The sequence below is a fragment of the Pyrus communis genome, chromosome 10, assembly GCF_041283825.1.
Source record: "Pyrus communis isolate YQ-2024b chromosome 10, ASM4128382v1, whole genome shotgun sequence".
Taxonomy (NCBI): Eukaryota; Viridiplantae; Streptophyta; class Magnoliopsida; order Rosales; family Rosaceae; genus Pyrus; species Pyrus communis.
The window spans coordinates 14,200,407-14,218,057 of NC_142574.1; the positions used below are offsets into that span (position 1 = coordinate 14,200,407).

Here is a 17,651-nt window from a genome sequence, read left to right on the forward strand (position 1 = left end):
GTTATCAATGGAGGACCCCAATAAGCATTTAAAGGAGTTCGAAGTCGTATGCTCAAGTATGACACCGGTGAACGTGGACAGCAACATATTGAAGATGAAGGCTTTTCCTTTTTCTTTGTTGGAGAAGGCCAAGGATTGGTTGTATGAGTTGGCTCCCGGAACTGTCACATCATGGGAGAGTATGCAGCGAGCCTTCTTAGAGAAGTTCTTTCCGATATCACGAGTCATTCTTCTTCGCAAGAAGATTAGTGGAATTCAGCAAAGCCAAGGTGAATCTTTTCCAACTTATTATGAACGTTTTAAAACTCTTGTTGCTTCATGTCCACAGCACCAAATGAAGGAGGAGCTACTTCTTCAATATTTTTACGAAGGTCTTTTACCACTTGAACGGCAAATGTTGGATGCATCCGCAGGAGGAGCTCTAGTGGACAAGACACCTAGGGATGCCAAAACTCTCATTGCTAATCGAGCACTCAATGCACAACAATATGAAGATGTTGGGCAGAGAGACACCCCACGGCCACATCATGTAAATGAGGTAAGTTCTATTTCTGAGTTACAATCCCAAATGGCTAACCTTACGTCTATGTTATCGCAGTTTGTTGAAGGCCCCAAAACGTAAGGAACTACAATCTGTGGTGTATGCTCCATTCAAGGACACCAATCTGATCAATGCCCTCAATTAATTGAGAATGGAGGGTGGGTGATCCTTTCTCCAATACATACAATCAGGGATGGCGTGACCACCCCAATTTCAGATGGAGAGATGCACCACAATATGCCCAACAAAGTGGATTCCGACAACCCCCGGGTTTCTTTCCAAGGCCAATGGCACCACAACCACCTCCTCAAGCACAATCATCCCAAACCAACTCAGGTACGTCTATGAATGATGATAAAACATATCAGTTACTAACCATAATGGCGCAGGGAATGCAGAACCAAGCAAAGGAGGTTAATGAGCTAAAGAAGCAAATGGGCCAAATGGCCGAATTTTTGGGACAATTCCGTGAAAATGGTAAGTTACCAAGCACTACGGTGGTCAATCCCAAGGGTGGTTTCGAATCTGCAAAAGCTATCACACTAAGAAGTGGAAAAGAAGTGGGAAACAAGGAAGATGAGAAGATACAAATCGAAGAAGAGGAGCAAAATTACCCTACGGCAAGGGTGGCACCACCCATGCCGCAGCCATCTAAGACCTCCCATCCATCCACCTCAGGTAAGGTTGTCGCAAATGTTGTGATTTCGAACACTAATCTGCCCAATGTTCCTTTCCTTCGCAGATTTGCACAATCGAAGAAGGAAGAAAGCGAAAATGACATTTTGGATACCTTTCGAAAAGTCCAAGTAAACATTCCTTTACTTGATGCTATTAAGCAAGTGCCCAGGTATGCAAAGTTTTTAAAAGAGTTATGCACAACTAGGAAAAGAATTTCAAACAAAGAAGTTGTGAAAGTAAGTGAAAATGTATCCGCGGTTTTGCAACGAAAGTTACCTCCAAAGTGTAAGGATCCAGGGAGCTTTACTATCCCATGCATAATTGGAAACACTAGATTTGAGCAATGCATGTTAGATTTAGGTGCTTCTATTAATGTTATGCCATATTCCATTTATGCATCTATGAACCTTGGTGAGTTAAAACAAGATGGCGTTATAATTCAATTGGCCGATCGTTCTAACGCTTATCCCAAGGGAGTCCTTGAGGGTGTTTTAGAGCAGGTCAATCATCTTATCTTTCCTGCAGATTTTTATGTCTTAGAAATGGAGGATTCGAGCCATGCTCCATCATTGCCAATCTTGCTAGGCCGTCCATTCATGAAAACAGCGAGAACAAAGATAGATGTGTTTACGGGAACATTAACCATGGAATTTGATGGGGACATTATTCGTTTTAATCTTTTTGAAACCATTAAATATCCAATTGAGGACCATTCTTGTTTTGCTATTGACATTGTTGATTCTTTGGCACAAGTACATTTGAATCGAATGAATGAAGATGCACTTGAAGTAGCCTTAGTGCACGGCATAGGAGCAAGAAATGAGGGTGGGGGAATCCTTGCAATCCACGGCATGGAATCTGACCATATTGCCGTGCCCCCTTGTAGTGAAGTGTTTGAAATGGTCGCGGCCCTTGAGTCATTGCCCTCACACTCTGGTAAGTCTCCACTCTCAATTTTAGATTCGATTTTGACTAACAAGTTACTTCCATCAATTGTGCAGCCACCTACACTTGAGTTAAAGCCATTACCTAGTCACTTGAAGTATGTTTTCTTGGGAGAAGATCAGACACTACCTGTCATCATATCTAGCTCACTCATGACCCAAGAAGAAGACAAGTTGATAAGGGTGTTAAAGGAGCACAAATCTGCCATTGGATGGACCTTGGCGGATATCAAAGGCATTAGTCCCACCACGTGCATGCATCGCATCCTTTTGGAGGAGGGAGCCAAGCCATCTCGTGAAGCTCAACGTCGCCTTAATCCACCCATGTTGGAAGTAGTAAAAAAAGAGGTTATAAAATTGCTTGATTGTGGTGTTATATATCCTATTTCTGATAGTCGTTGGGTGTCACCCGTGCAGGTTGTTCCAAAGAAGTCCGGAGTCACGGTGGTGAAGAATGAAGAACAAGAGCTTGTACCCACTCGTGTTGTGACAGGTTGGCGTGTTTGTATTGATTACAGGAAGTTAAATGCCATGACAAGGAAGGATCACTTTCCATTGCCATTCCTGGACCAAATGCTAGAAAGGTTAGCCGGTTATAAATTTTATTGCTTTCTTGATGGATATTCCGGATATAACCAAATTGTGATAGCTCCGGAGGACCAAGAAAAGACAACCTTCACGTGCCCCTTTGGCACCTTTGCATATAGGCGTATGCCATTTGGTTTGTGCAATGCCCCTGCGACATTTCAACGATGCATGGTGAGTATATTTTCTGATTATGTGGAGAAGATTATTGAGATATTCATGGATGATTTTAGCGTGTTTGGTAATTCATTCGATCATTGCTTGAATAATCTGACCTTAATTTTGAAACGTTGTGTTGAAACGAATCTTGTGCTTAATTGGGAAAAATGTCACTTCATGGTTAAGCAAGGTATTGTTCTAGGACATTATTTCTGAAAAAGGCATTGAAGTGGATAAATCTAAGGTAGACCTTGTTCGTCACTTACCATCTCCAACTTCGGTTAGAGAGGTTTGTTCGTTTCTTGGTCACGTAGGTTTTTATAGGCGTTTCATAAAGGATTTCTCCAAGATTGCACAGCCACTATGCCGATTGCTTCAAAAAGAGGTGGCTTTCGAGTTTGATGATGCATGCTCCACGACATTCAAGCACTTAAAGGAGGCTCTCACTTCGGCTCCCATTATCACACCTCCAGATTGGAGCCTTCCATTCGAGTTGATGTGCGATGCTTCGGACTATGCGATTAGTGCTGTTTTGGGGCAGCGAACGAACAAACAACCTCATGTTATTTATTATGCATCTAGGACACTAAATGATGCTCAATTAAATTACTCAACCACTGAAAAAGAATTACTTGCTGTGGTATTTGCATTAGATAAGTTTCGGTCATACTTACTTGGTACTAAAGTTATTATTTTTACTGATCATGCAGCTCTCAAGTATTTGCTCACGAAAAAGGAGGCCAAGCCTAGACTAATTCGATGGCTGTTGCTTTTACAAGAGTTTGACATTGAGATTCGGGATAAGAAGGGCGTGGAGAATGTGGTGGCTAACCACCTAAGTCGAATGGTACATGAGGAAGCATCGCCAATTTCTGAAACCTTTCCCGATGAGCAATTAATGTCTATCCAGGTAAGTGAGCCTTGGTATGCAGATTTGGTGAACTTTTTGGTGTCTAAACATACCCCTAGCACACTTAATAGGAATCAACGTGATAAGCTTAAAAAGGATGCTAGGTTTTATGTTTGGGATGACCCATACCTTTGGAAATTTTGTCCTGATCAAATTGTACGACGTTGTGTGAATGAATCTGAGTTTCAATCTATTTTAACATTCTGCCATTCATATACATGTGGGGGACATTTTGGCACCCAACGCACTGCCCTTAAAGTCTTAGAATATGGGTTTTATTGGCCAACCATTTTTAGGGATGCTAGGACATTTTGCCTTACATGTGATCGTTGTCAACGAATGGGTAATATAAGTGTTAAGGATCAAATGCCACAAAACCCTATACTTTCTGTTGAAATATTTGATGTGTGGGGAATTGATTTTATGGGTCCCTTTCCTTCCTCACATGGTTTTCTCTATATCTTGTTGGCGGTGGATTATGTTTCCAAATGGGTGGAAGCAAAAGCCACCCGTACTAACGATTCCAAAGTGGTTGCAGATTTTGTGAAGTCTAACATTTTTGCTAGGTTTGGAATGCCTCGAGTCCTTATAAGTAATGGAGGTTCACATTTTTGTAATCGCACAATCGAGGCACTGCTCAAGAAGTACAACGTTACATATAGGGTTTCGACACCCTATCATCCTCAAACAAGCAGGCAAGCCGAGGTGTCAAATCGCGAGATAAAACAGATTCTTGAGAAGACGGTTGGCCCAACAAGAAAAGATTGGAGCTTGAGGTTAGAGGATGCATTGTGGGCTTATAGGACCGCTTACAAAACACCCATAGGAATGTCCCCCTTTCGGCTTGTGTATGGCAAACCCTGTCACTTACCTATGGAGTTGGAGCACAAGGCTCATTGGGCCGTGAGGAAGTTCAACATGGATGTAGATGAGGCGGGAATTCATCGTAAGCTTCAATTGAATGAACTTGAGGAAATACGAAATGAAGCTTACGAGAATGCTCGACTTTACAAGGAAAAGACAAAGGCCTTTCATGACAAGATGATTCGCACCAAGTCCTTCTCTGTTGGACAAAAAGTGTTGTTGTTTAATTCTCGTTTTCGTCTATTTCCGGGTAAGTTACGTTCACGTTGGATTGGACCCTTTGTTATTACTAATGTTTTTCCTCATGGTGCAGTCCAAGTTCGTAGTTTCAAAACAGGTCAAGAGTTCAAGGTGAATGGGCATCGCTTGAAGCCTTACTACGAGAGCTTTGTAGAACATGATGTGGAGGAGACAACCCACTATGCCGTGGGTTCCTATGAAGGTTGATCAATGTGGCATCGTCCGGCTGCAAGACGTAAAAGAAAGCGCTACTTGGGAGGTAACCCATGCAATCAACAAAGGAAGAACTTGGGAATCGCTCCACACTCAGATTTGCGTCCCTAAACCCTTTCCTTTGTTGCTTACTTTATGTTATGTGTAATGTGTTCAATTGTGTCTAAAACATTGAGGACAATGTTTAGTTTAAGTGTGGGGGGGGGGGGGGTAAAATTTTGTTTGAGATATTTTTGCATGAAATTCGTAGGGAATTACCACCTAACATGTCTAAACTTGTTTCCCACTGTTTTTGAGTGTTTTTAACATGTTTTGAAGTCTTTTTATGTGTTATTTTGAAAAATCCGAAAATCCCATAAAAATTTGAAAAAATTGTTTTGAAAAACCCAAAAAGAGTTGTTTTTGTGTGTTTGTTTGTGTCGTAGGTTACCTTCCAACACAATGATGAGGATTTGGTTTTTAATTGCATGATGGTTAAAGAAAGTTACAAACATGGATGGACGTTTGATATACTCTTTGGTTTATGCTTGTTTGTAGTTATAGTTTACGAATTCACATGAAATCATAAAGGAAAAATTAGTTTTTGTAACATGCTTGAAGGAATGAACTCAAACTAACGCTACATCCCTGTGAGACTTGTGCCTAAATGTTATTTGGAGAGTTAAAATCTGTGCATTATTGTTTTCTAAAGTCGTTGCATGATCTCATTATTCTTTGCTTGGTTACTACTTAGAAGGCGTTTCATCACTTAGTTCCAAATGCTAGAACTCATGCCCATTTCATTCAAAGCATGTTATTGATTTGCATAACACATAGTCAAGATGAAGTTGTGTAGTGACCACCATAAAAACCAAATAGCCGTGTGCCCTTCACTCATTTTGTGTTTAAGTTAACCCCATTGAGCCGTGTTAGCCATGTTCATTGTTAACCCATATCATCCTCACCTAGCCTAGATTAGGACCATCCGTACCCTTGTTCTTGAAGCATAGTAAGCATGAATGAATTCCTTTTGATTAATGTGTTGCAGAAAATAAGTGTGGGGGAAGGATTATTGATGTGAGTTATGTGCCATAGGCACGGCCAAAAAAAAAAAAACAAAAAAGAAAAAAGAAAAAAAAAAAAAAGAGAAAAAGAAGTGAAAAAGAGTTCCAAAGTATTGGTTGTTGAAGTAAGGGTCCAAAACAATGAATTAGGCCCTAAGAGTTGCTTGAATCCTCCCTATTTGTCTAAAAGTTGATTTCTGCATTCTAAGTGAATTCTAAGTCTTAACTTCATGACTTTGCTTGCTATTGCTTAAAGAACTTTTGTTTATCCCTATCTTTCCTTGTTAGCCAATACCCCAAGCCCCGTTACAACCCTTGACTTCTATCTTGAGTGTTGTGCATTTCAATTGTAGAGTTTGAATTTGGTATGAGCATATGGTGTCACTGGTTCTCGCATCTAAGTAGTAGCATTCCATTCATGAGATCATATCTAAACATGTTTAATTACTCCAGAAATTGCATTCTTTGTTATAACATATGTGAGTACTAGTCCTTCATGTTTACATCAATCTTCTCACATATAACTAGTGTAGGGTGTGTAGTCAGAAAATCTGAGTGAAAATTGAGTGCATAACTAGTGAGGAATTGAGGGAACTCTCTAAGGCATGTTACTACATTCAAAATGTGTTTTAATTGATTAAATGCGAACTAGTGAATGGTGACTATGATTAAGTATGTGCTCAAGGGGAAGGAAGACTAAAAGCTATGTGAGTAATGATCTTTGACATATCATGTTTCATTGGAAATCCCTGAGGCAAACGTTGGAAGGTTTAGGTTTTGTGTTGTTTGTTTTGCTTCGTCTTGTTTCTTTAGTTGTTTTGTTTTGCTCGAGGACTAGCAAAAGTTAAGTGTAGGGGAATTTGATAGGAGCATATTCATGCGATTTAATTAGCTTGTTCTCGTGCATTTATGTTGTGTTTCCTTAGTTATTTTAGTGTTTAAAGTCACTTTTGTGTATTTTCAGATTATAAGGCCAAAGTGTGCAAGAAGATGCAAATTGGAGCCTTTTGGAGCAAAAGAGGAATGAATGAGTTGAAGACTTGAAGAAACGATGAATTCCTACCAAAACGAGGATTCCTACTCAAACAAGGATTCCTACTTGAAGTAGGAAAGTTAACCCTAGGTTTCCCGTTTTGGTAACCTTTCCTAATCTTAAACGTCCGTATTTTCTAGCCACTTTGAAGGCCTTGTAGGCACTTTAGGACACAAAACCAAGGCCTTAGCCCAATTACACAACCTTGCCGTGCCCTTTCCCTCTCTTCCCTTCCCTTGCCGTGCAAGGGGGGGGGGCAATTTTGTCCTAGGTTGTGCAATTAAACCCTAACCCTTTACCCTAGCCGCACCTATTAATCAAATCCCTTTTAATTTCTGAGTTTTTTCCTAATTCTAGCAGCCTTTAAATTAATTTGAGTTAATAAAAATAACTTAGGGTTTTATTTTTTTAAACCCTATATAAACCCTCTCTTTAGCCGCACCCTAGGTTCTCTTTTTTTCACTTTTTCATTCATTCTATTATTTCCTTCTCAGCCGCAAGCCCCATCACCCAAAAACCTATCAGCCGCACCTTTTCCCATCAATTCCAGCAACCTCCCTTCTCAGCCGCAGCCACTCTACCCTTCCCCACTCCATTCCACACCTCCATACACCATCCACACTCCTTGCCGTGCCTCCACACGACCCAAAATCCATTCTACATCATCAAAACAGCCCAGAAACCATCATCATCCAATCTGCCGTAAGCAAAGGAAAAGAGACAGTTTCGCACAATTGTTTGGCTCTTCATTCTGAGTTGTTGAACAATTTTAGGTGTATTCTATCTTAAATTTCAATGTTTAATTCATTTAATCTTTGTTTTGCTTTGAGAATGATTGGCTAAATTCGTTTTGGCTAAGGGCGTATTCGAAACCATGATTATATATGTGAATTAAGTTGATTACTTCCAGTTATCGTTGCATAAGTCTTGAATACAATTTGCTTAATCGTTTGATTTAGAACTTATTCTTGTATGTTGATTGAGAGTGCACGCTTAATTTGCATGCTTGAATTTGGTGCTAGGATATAAGTTTGTTTCACCTAATCGTTATGAATTTATATTCACAAGTAGTGAAGGTCGCTAGTCACGATCATGTTAAGTAGATTCCTGGCAAGAGTATCATGCTTTTCATAGTTACAAATGCTTTGTCGATGCTTATGATTTCCAAAGAACGTAATGATTCTAACTTATGTCTTTATCATGCTGTTCATATAGAGAATTTGTTAGGAATAATTTGTTTGCGATGCATATTCATCCAATTCCATGATTCTAAGGAAATCTGAAGGTTAATTTAAGCGGACCTAATTAACTCGGAGTGTCGAGGTTCATAACTTATTGAATTGATAATTGGAAATTGATTTACGTTGCATATATTTCATGTGTGGAGAAGAACCCCTTATCTATTCCATCATCCATTGATTCATCACAATTTTGTCTTACAATCTGTTTTCTTTACAATCTGCCCATTTAGTTTAAATTCGTCCAACCACAATCCCCCCATATTTTGTTGAGTCTTAGTCATTCAAATCTGTTTTATTTTGTGTTTTTAAGCAATTGGAGTCATAAACACTTTCAAATTCGTCCAAATCAAGTTCTAGTTTCTGTTTGAGTTAATTTGATTGTTTTAGGCAGTTTTGAGTGTTTCAAATCTGTTTTGAGTCATAGTAGTCTTGTTAAGAGTCTTTAAGTTTAGTTTTTGTGTTTTTAAGTCAATTCAAATTAGATTAGCACCCCTAGTTAATCCCCGGTTAGAACGATCCCTACTTACATCATTACTACAATTGTCACAAATAGGGTTTAATTTGGGTGTCAACATAATTTACACATCACCAACAAAAGTAAAAAAGAAGAAACGAGGAAAAATAGTGACACTTAAACACAAATGAAAAGCCCGACTTCAATATTTTCCAGCCATATCGTTCATAAAATCCACGTTTTTGGAACGATCAACTCACAGGCTATTAGTTCTTGCTTTGAGGAGGGGCCCTTGGCACACGTATCATGCTTCTCTGATGCGATCTCATGCTCCCTTCCGCAGGCGGCACTGTTGGATTTCTTCCACTATCTTTTGGAAGCTTGCCCAAATTGAGTGTTTCTTTTGGATTAAACCAGTATGGCAGTTATACACCGTCGGTAGCTTCTTGTTATAAATAATTCAGGTCTCGAGCGAGTACGCTCAAATTTAAATGGAATTTTTCGCAGAGTAATTTTTACAATGGCATATAGCTCAAATAATCCATGTGATGAATTAATGGGTGGTTGGTTTACAAATAATATCCTTACCATCTAATTATGCTCCAATTTCATATCATATGACGTGGCAGGTGAGTTGGATAATCACCAATGTAGAATGGCTAGTAGAGACATTCATGGAGCAGCTTGACAATTCTTCATTTTATTGATCAAAGATTGCTACCGGCCACATCGACGACGAACCTGTACCTAACGTCGTTTTTCTCCAACCTCTCGAAAGCTGTGTTTATGTAGTCCATCTTAACCACTTCGATAATAGTTGTCAATCCTCTCTCTTTGCAGAACTGAAGCACCTCCTCTGTTTCCTTCATGCTCCCAACAAAGCTCCCTGTGATCGTCTTCCTCCCTATGCATAATTGCGAAGCAGAGAAAGTAAAACAATAGGTCAGTTAATAGTCTTAGAAACCTTAAGCAGTTAGGGAATAATATAACAATATACATACATATATATATATGAGTTCTTCATGTTTATCGCTTAGATTCTAAGTATACCACTTCTGAGTTCTAAAAGACCAAAAATCTCGACTTCAAAGCTAATTCTGCACCTTAAAAATAAGCAGCTCTCCTGAGAAAGGGATTAAAAAGAGAGACAATTTTTGCACACATTTTAACAAGGGTCATAAATAAGAGTGCTGCAGCAAGTGAAAAAAAGGTGTGCAAATATCATTTTCCGATCGAAATTTTGATTAAACTGCTGCCGGTTGAAGGCGGTGACAGAAGATCGGACTCACCAAGCATGACCATTGGGGAAAGAAATTGTAATGGGGTGTTAATAGCACCCATCAAGATCAATTTGCCATCAAGCTTCAACAAAGATAGGTACGGCTCGAGTGGGTGGCCGACGGGCACTGTGTCAATGATGTAGTCCAAGGAGTCAGCAGCCTCCTGCATTTTTGTGGAATCTGAGCTGATCAAGTACTCGTCGGCCCCAATATGCTCCAAAGCCTCCTCTCTCTTCTTTTCTGAAGAGCTTATCACAGTCACATGGTGCCCCATGGCTTTGGCTATCTTCACTCCCATGTGTCCTACACCCCCTAGTCCAAGTATTCCTCCTTTTAACCCACCCACATTCAGGCCAAAGTGCCTCAGCGGGCTGTACACCGTCACCCCCGCGCAAAGCAGCGGCGCCACCTGTTCTGGCACCATGCCCTCCGGTACCTTCACCACAAACCTTAACAAAAAAAATATAAATAAATAAATAAAATTAGCTAGGATAACAAGGACAATTTAGGTTTTAGCCAAGAAATAACATTTCTGTTCTAATCCTTTTGGCCTAAATTTTTTAGTTTGAGATTATTAAAAATTAAATTTAGGCTAATTTTTTCTTCTAAAGTAATTTAAAAAAAAATTATGTACACTATCATAATTTAATTTTATGAACATTTTAACCTAAAAATATTTAAATTCTGATAAATATTTAAAAAATCACAAAATTTGGGTGAATTTTGAGTTAAATCATTTTTAAAAATTATTTTAGCCATTGGATTTAAATTTGGGCTGTTAGATTTTTTATTTTTTTTTACCGTTAAATTTGATTATATTCAATTTCAGCCGTTGAATTCAATAAATCTTGGAGGACATGCCCATGTGGGTCTGCTGGTGGTGCCCACACCATTTTATGGGCTAAATCTTGGGGGGATTTTGACTTTTATTTGGCTTTTAGCTTTTAGCCCATACATTTAGCATGAGTTGGGTTGGGTTTGGGCCGGGGGGGGGGGAGGAATAAAACCTAAAAAATAGCATTTAGCCCAGGGTTAGGTTTGGTCTTAAGATCGTATCTAACTCTTGGATCAAAACTTAAAATTTTTAGCCTAAAATTATTAAAGAATGAATTTAGGTTAATATTTTTTTAAAGTAACTTTTTAAAAAATGTAGACTATCATAATTTAATTTTATGAACATTTTAACTTAAAAAATATTTAGATTCTGATAAATAGGTATTTATATATTTTTTGGGTGAATTTTGATTTATGGGCTCATAATGGTGGCCGACACACCCACGTGCGTGGGCCCCTGTGTTGTTAGTGCCTCACACATTGGTTATGTTGGGCCCGTCTGCGCTATGCATGTATGTTTGTGCTGGGCGCGTCCATGTGCATAGTTGGGCTAACGTACTAACCCAGTGTTAAATCCAAACAAAATTTGCCCCAAACTTGAGTTTTTCGGTTAAAACTCATTTTTGGCCCAAGGGTTGCAACAATTTAGGGTGAGTTTAAAACCTAAAATTTGATTTTTACTCCAAGAATTGGAGTAGGTCTAAGGATAAGCTTATTTCTCCACTTAGTTATAACAATTTTTACCATAAAATTTTCATAATCGGGACTGTTCTATCTTCTAATCTTCATTTGAAAATCATATCTACAAAAATAATAATTTGAATCAGATCGGTTAGTCATTTAAATGAATGAAATAAATCAACGGTCCATCATGAATATGCTACTTTGTAGCTACACCGTTTGATTTATTTAATATATTGAATGACTAAATGATAAATTTCTACGGTGAATATACGTTATTTGTATGTGAGAGAATAAGCTCATCCCATAAAATTAAGGGAGACTGCAAATATTATCCTATTTTTATTAGGCATATTATGCTTTGGTTCTTACTTTTGGTCAACCACCATGGCACCGGAAAAGCCGCCTTGGGTGGGTTTGCCATCGGTGTAAACGTCAGCGTATGTCCAGATTTTCTTGTTGCAGTATTGCTCATTGTCTGTGTTGCAAGGGTTGCAGTTTCTGCAGCAACCAACAACGAGGCCAACTCCTACCACATCTCCTACTCTGAACTTGGTCACATCTGATCCAGCCTCCACCACCTTACCAACCACTTCATGCCTGTTCATGAGCAACACACATTATAATTAATAAAATCGTAAGCTGCACGTGTACGCAAGCTGATTCCGACCATTCTTCATATGCGTGAATGTAGACCTCACAAAACAGGAGCGGCCAGAATCAGGTGTGAGCGTCTGGTTTTAGCACTTCGCGTGATAGAAACATAAAGAAAAGGAAGAATGATTTATCATACCCAGGAACCAGGGGATAGTGTGACATGCCAAGTTGATTTTTTGCCTGGTGCGTATCAGTGTGGCAAACTCCACAGAATAGGACTTTGATGTAAACATCTTCTGGGCCTGTGTTTCTGCATATGGTTTTAATAAAAAAGATTCAGCTGCCACATAAAATAGATCACTACTCCCCACTATCTTTATTTACCAAATTTAGTAGATAAACGAACATGTCGTACTACTTCAGTTTCAAATACGAGAGAGAACTAAGAAAATCATTTAGTAAACAAATTTAGCAAATCTGTATGTCATACAGAAAGGGAGGGACATAAGATTTTATTACCTAATAGTGTAGGTATAGGGTGAGAGAATGCCAGATGCGTCTCTTGCAGCCCATCCTGTGGTTGTTCTCTCCACTTCCGGGTTGCCCATTTGAATTTGTTTTGGAGAGAGAGAGAGAGAGAGGATGGGTTGGTTGGTGAGTCTTTGAGAGAAGAGAGGCCCAAGTTTTTGGGTATTAGAAGGAGCAAAGTAAGGTATTAAATAGAGAAGGAAAGCCAAAGTTAGGTTAAGAAGTTGGACACCTATGCTTTGTCTACTGAAATTAAGAGAAGAAAAAATTGGTTTCTTTGACATCGGGACATTTTTGACGTCTATACTTTTGACTCGTGCATTTCATCCTCATCGTTTTCATCCAACCGGCAAGTAGAAATAGTACCATTTAGATTTTGGTTCAATTCTCCAAACAAAACCCAACATGAAATTGTCTTTTGTTTTTGGTCAAAATATGAAATTGAATAAATGGTGAACCATGTTATTAAATTATACGTTCAAATTTTGATAACGTTAACTGAAAAGTTGTAAGATTCTTGATTTGGTCGATTTTTAACAAAGTTGATCTTCATAAGATGAACTGTAAAAGAAGATCATAGTTCTGATTATGTGCAACATTGCACAATTAGAGGTGGAAGTGAGATGGCAGAACGAGAAGGTCCGACTAAGAATGTTCGTAGCATCACCCATGAATACACCAACACCAACAAAAGTAAAAAAAAAAAAAAAAAACAGAAGAAACGAGGAAAAATAGTGACACTTGACACAAATGAAAAGCTCGACTTCAATATTTTCCTGCCATATCATAAAATCCACGTTTTTGTAACGATCAACTCACGGGCTATTAGTTCTTGCTTTTAGGAGGGGCCTTTGGCACATGTATCATGCTTCTCTGATGCGATCTCATGCTCCCTTCCGTGGGAGGCACTGTTGGATTTCTTTCACTATCTTTTGGAAACTTGCCCAACTTGAGTGTTTCTTTTGGATTCAACCAGTATGGCAGTAGTACACCATATCACATGATGTGGAAGGTGAGGTGAATAATCACTAATGTAGAACAGCTAGCAGACTTCAATCAACAACATGACTAGTCTCCAGTGTGTACAATCGATATGAAAATTTTCAAGTAACTTGATAATTTTTTGTTCGGAATTCAGACCCATATGCAAAGAGTGTTCTTTGTTTGTTTGTTATCTGGCTATTGAAGTAGTTGACTTCTCTCGTTTAGTTGCCGACTATTCTTATTTTATGGATGTGCTCGGGAAGCATATCGGGATTGGATATTGCTATTAAAGAGACAATGCTCGGCTCTGGAAGAGGAATTGGATGGGTTGTGTGGAACTCTGGCAGTCAATAAGCTCCAGTAAACTCTCCAAGTGAGTTTTAGAATTTAAGAAGAATTGGGAAAAAAAAAAAAATAATTTCAACTTCAATCATCCTTCTCGTAAGCTCCTAGTGACTCTATAATTAATACTAACTCTTTTAATATTATTCTAAACAAATAATTAATTCATATTGGCTAATAAGGGGCTCATAGTCATATTTAAAGTAGGGAGTATGTTTTTTTTTTTTTTTTTTTGTTTTGTTTTGTCAAGAAGTAAGGAGTATGTACGGTTTTAGAGCATCTTTAATCATGTTCTTTATCTTATAACAAAATTAAAAAGTAAGAAGTAAGGAGTATGTTTTATTTTATTTTAGAGAGCTTCTAAAATAACATTTTGATAGTTTTAGTTAAAATTTTGTTACAAGATAAAGAACATGATTAAAGATGCTCTAAAACCGCAACAGGTAAGATAATAAGAATAAAATTGCCCAACGGAAAAATAAGTCAATGGTGTAGAAGTATATGCGCAAGACGGAGAGAGAATGGATAGATTTAGACTTTAGAAACGTATAATCCCATCTCATTGGTGTCCACCAATTATCCCATTTCACTGGTGTCCACCAATTAATCCTCCACAAGTTACCAAAGCTAAGAAAAAAGGAATCCTCCACAAGTTGCCAAAGCTAAGAAAAAATGAAAAATTCCACAGAAGGAGGCCCCTGACGTACATATTGTGCTCTCTGTTACAGGAGGCCAATACAGTCAAAAGAAGAGCAGGTGGGGGTGAAGACTTGAGGGGGGTTTCACCGTTTCAGAAAAGCAACCATCTTGGGAGGACCATTGGCAAACGGGGCATGTCTTAATATTTTAGAGAACAGCTAAACTCACTCAATTGTCTTATTTTCTCACTCACGTCATATTTACATTTATTATAAAAAGTTAAAAAAATTAAAATGTTATTTCTTCACCCATTATTATTTTTTAAATAATCCTTATATATAAAATTATAAACTTGTCTCTTAAAAAAAGAATGGGTAAAGTACAAAAAGCTATCTTAATTATTAATGTCACGATACTTTCATACCTTATCTTTTAAAATTGACAATGTCATATCCTATCTTTAGAATTTGGTCCAATGTTATACCTTCCATTACTTGACTGTTTACTTTTCAGTTAAATGCTGACGTGGCTTGATTTGGAGCCCACTTTCTATTAAAAAATCATTAAAATATTATTAAAAACTAAAAAAAAATTATTTAATATTTTTTAAATATAAAAATAATAAAAAAAGTATTTTTTTTTTTAAAAAACCCTCATTTCGTCCGTCCCCTCCCCCTCCCCCTCCTCTCTCTTCTCCCCATCTTCATCTTCTTCCTCCACCTGCAAACCCCAAAAAAAGAAAATAAAAAAATAAAATAAAAAAATAAAAAATTCCAATTTGTCTTCCTCCACACCCACACTCAGTTTCCCCCCTCCCCACCCCCTCTTCTCCCTCCTACAACCCATAAAAAATAAAAAAAAATAAAAAAAATAAAAAAACCCAGATACTATCGGCGAGAAGATGGGTACGCAGAGAAGGTGGAGGATGGGTGCGGAAGAGGATGTGGAGAATGGATGAGAGGTGGATTTGGGGTTTGATGGGTTTTCAAATTTTTTTTTTTTTCTTCCTCCTCCTTTTTTTCCTCTTCTTCTTCTTCTACCTCCTTCTCCTTCTCCTTCTCCTTCTCCTTCTTCTTCTTCCGCAGAGGGGTTGATGGTTTTCAAATTTTTTTTTTCTTTTTTCTTCCTCCTTCTTCTTTTTTTTCCTCTTCTTCTTCTTCTTCCTCTGCAGGGGGGTTGATGGGTTTTCAAAATTTTATTTATTTATTTATTTTTTTTTTTTTTTTTGGGATTTGCAGGTGATGAGAAGAAGATGAAGATGGGGAGAAGAGAGAGATGAGGGGGGGAGGGGGAGGGGAGGGATGAACTGAGGGTTTTTTTTTATTTATTATTATTATTATTATTTTAATATTTTAAAAATATTAAATATTTTATATATATTTTTAATAATATTTTAATAGAAAGTGGGTTCCGAATTAAGCCACGTTAGCATTTAACTGAAAAGTGAATTGCCAAGTAACGGAAGGTATAACATTGGACCAAATTCTAAAGATGAGGTATGACATTGTCAATTTTAAAAGATGAGGTATGAAAGTGTCGTGACACCAATAGTTGAGGTAGTTTTTTGTACTTTCCCCAAAAAGAATATAAGTCACTTAATGCTACGGTCTAGTGGTATTCCTATTAACTTGTAAGTGAGAGGTCTTAGGTTCGATTCTTGCCAAGGACGATTTTGAACCACATTATTACTAGCCATTGTGAGGCTAAACCCAATCTCTCCCTTTAGTATAAATAATATTGTTTGTTAAACAAAAAAAAAAAGAATATAAACAAATAATATATATAAAAAAAAATTGTTTAATAGAGGGTGTGTCACGCCCCGATCCCGAAATATTTATTTTAGGGGATTATTTTTGTAATAGGCCCAAATTAAGATCATAGTCAATTTATTTTCTTAAATATCAAAAACATATCTTTAAAATGACAATTGAATTTCACTAACATTAGTCATCATTCTCCAAATAATTTCCTTCCTCCCAAGTGTAAATCATAAACATTATTCATTTACCAAAACCTACAATTTCACTTCCAATTTAGAACCATTTTCTTCTCTTAAGTCAAAATTCCATCTAAATATTAATTCTCTATCATTTAATCTCACTTATTTTATGGTTGCATCTAATGTCTTGTTAGACTGCCTACGTACCCTAAACAGGGATCAAGCCATTCGTAGTTCACAATTCCAAAATTCAAACCAAACCCAAATATATTCATTTAATCCAACATACACCACAATCGTATTAACATTCAACCCACAACAATGAGATCTCAAAAGCATAATTAGAATAACGAAAATTTGCATAAAAACACAATGTCGGCTCCCTGGCCGTGCACCGCTGCCACAGGTGGCGGTTGGCTGCCTGGGCTCGCCGGAAAACTCCATTATTTCTAAAAATTCTCAAAAATTACAGAAAGGAAGATATCAAAGAGTAGAGCAAAATTTATACCTGTGGCCAAGTCCAATTTGGCCTGGAAAGGCTCCAATTTGCCTCAAACCCGCCAGAAAACCCCATATGGGTGGCCTCAAAACCTCACCTCCGGTGCTCCGCTGCCCCTACCATTGTTTGAGCTTTGTTCTAGACCTCAAGTGAAGTCTAATGGTGGTGGAGATGGATGTATTTTGATTTAGATTTAGTCAATTCGAACCCACACCCGCCGCACCCCACCGTGTGGTTACTCCTGATTTAAAGTCCAAATCCCTATATTTTTGGGATGTAATAGGAAGAGGGAAGGCCGTGAAGAGGTTCCTAAGTGGTTGTTTGATGTAATTCACCGGAAAAAGGGGTGAAAACCCGTCGGAAATAGGTATGGATGCCGATCAAGTCGGGTCACCAAGACCCGGGTCCCGATCCTCCGTTTCT

General features: G+C 38.0%; 2 protein-coding genes across 2 annotated transcripts; one reads left to right on the top strand and one right to left on the bottom strand.

The window, feature by feature from the left end:
- Nucleotides 1–728: 728 nt before the first annotated feature.
- LOC148693549 (uncharacterized) lies at nucleotides 729–7,333 on the top strand. The gene is made up of 2 exons (XM_088677588.1): nucleotides 729–1,541; nucleotides 7,140–7,333. The coding sequence occupies exons 1-2, from the start codon at nucleotides 829–831 to the stop codon at nucleotides 7,219–7,221; spliced, it is 795 nt and encodes a 264-aa protein (XP_088533714.1). The 5' UTR covers nucleotides 729–828; the 3' UTR covers nucleotides 7,222–7,333.
- A 1,658-nt stretch (nucleotides 7,334–8,991) lies between these two features.
- On the bottom strand, nucleotides 8,992–12,982 carry LOC137729471 (putative cinnamyl alcohol dehydrogenase 1). The gene is made up of 5 exons (XM_068468432.2): nucleotides 12,817–12,982; nucleotides 12,494–12,607; nucleotides 12,073–12,300; nucleotides 10,195–10,634; nucleotides 8,992–9,809 (listed from the first exon to the last, which is right to left on the bottom strand). The coding sequence occupies exons 1-5, from the start codon at nucleotides 12,903–12,905 to the stop codon at nucleotides 9,613–9,615; spliced, it is 1,068 nt and encodes a 355-aa protein (XP_068324533.2). The 5' UTR covers nucleotides 12,906–12,982; the 3' UTR covers nucleotides 8,992–9,612.
- Nucleotides 12,983–17,651: the final 4,669 nt, after the last annotated feature.

Excerpts from the sequence above, each read along its gene's own strand:
- LOC148693549 (XM_088677588.1), top strand. The coding sequence starts at position 829 with ATGGCACCACAACCACCTCCTCAAGCACAATCATCCCAAACCAACTCA. Across the intron at positions 1,542-7,139 it reads TTTACTATCCCATGCATAAT|AGATTATAAGGCCAAAGTGT; the intron begins TGGAAACACTAG and ends TTGTGTATTTTC.
- LOC137729471 (XM_068468432.2), bottom strand. The coding sequence starts at position 12,905 with ATGGGCAACCCGGAAGTGGAGAGAACAACCACAGGATGGGCTGCAAGA. Across the intron at positions 12,301-12,493 it reads CACTATCCCCTGGTTCCTGG|GCATGAAGTGGTTGGTAAGG; the intron begins GTATGATAAATC and ends GCTCATGAACAG. Across the intron at positions 9,810-10,194 it reads TTCCCCAATGGTCATGCTTG|GGAGGAAGACGATCACAGGG; the intron begins GTGAGTCCGATC and ends AATTATGCATAG.